The sequence below is a fragment of the Buceros rhinoceros genome, unplaced genomic scaffold (assembly GCF_000710305.1).
Source record: "Buceros rhinoceros silvestris isolate BGI_N320 unplaced genomic scaffold, ASM71030v1 scaffold44759, whole genome shotgun sequence".
Classification (NCBI taxonomy): domain Eukaryota; kingdom Metazoa; phylum Chordata; class Aves; order Bucerotiformes; family Bucerotidae; genus Buceros; species Buceros rhinoceros.
This window is the reverse complement of record NW_010432915.1, coordinates 539-901: the sequence shown is the minus strand read 5'-3', so window position 1 is coordinate 901 and position 363 is coordinate 539. Positions and strand designations below refer to the sequence as shown.

Genomic DNA, 363 nt, shown 5'->3' with positions numbered 1-363 from the left:
GAAAACTGATTACAGGTTGCTTATCGACTCCAGCACAATTTCACCCCTTCCAGCATAGATCTTGGAGGGTTTTATATCGCATCAATTATTTATCATATTTTATAAATCCAGCAGCACTACAATTTTTTGCCCCCGAGGAGGGAGCGGGCGGCGATTGGCGCCGCCGGAGCCACGTGCCCGCGCGTCACATGGGCCGGGAGGAAAAAGGGCTTCTTTTTGGTGTAAATCTGGACTCTAATTCCGTAATATATCACGGTACCTCGTAAAACCGACACTAAAACGTCCCGACCTACAAATCACCCGGCCAAATTATGAGTTCATTGTATTATGCGAATGCTTTATTTTCTAAATATCAAGCCGCAA

At 45.7% G+C, this 363-nt stretch overlaps 1 protein-coding gene across 1 annotated transcript in view; it reads left to right on the top strand.

The window, feature by feature from the left end:
• Nucleotides 1-311: 311 nt before the first annotated feature.
• LOC104500302 (homeobox protein Hox-B7-A-like) overlaps nt 312-363 on the top strand; it is a gene marked incomplete at its 3' end in the record, with an annotated part of 561 nt that continues 509 nt past the window's right edge. The window contains exon 1 of the mRNA XM_010143919.1: nt 312-361. Within this exon, the coding sequence (XP_010142221.1) occupies nt 312-361 (50 nt within the window). The remainder of the gene's footprint in view (nt 362-363) is intronic.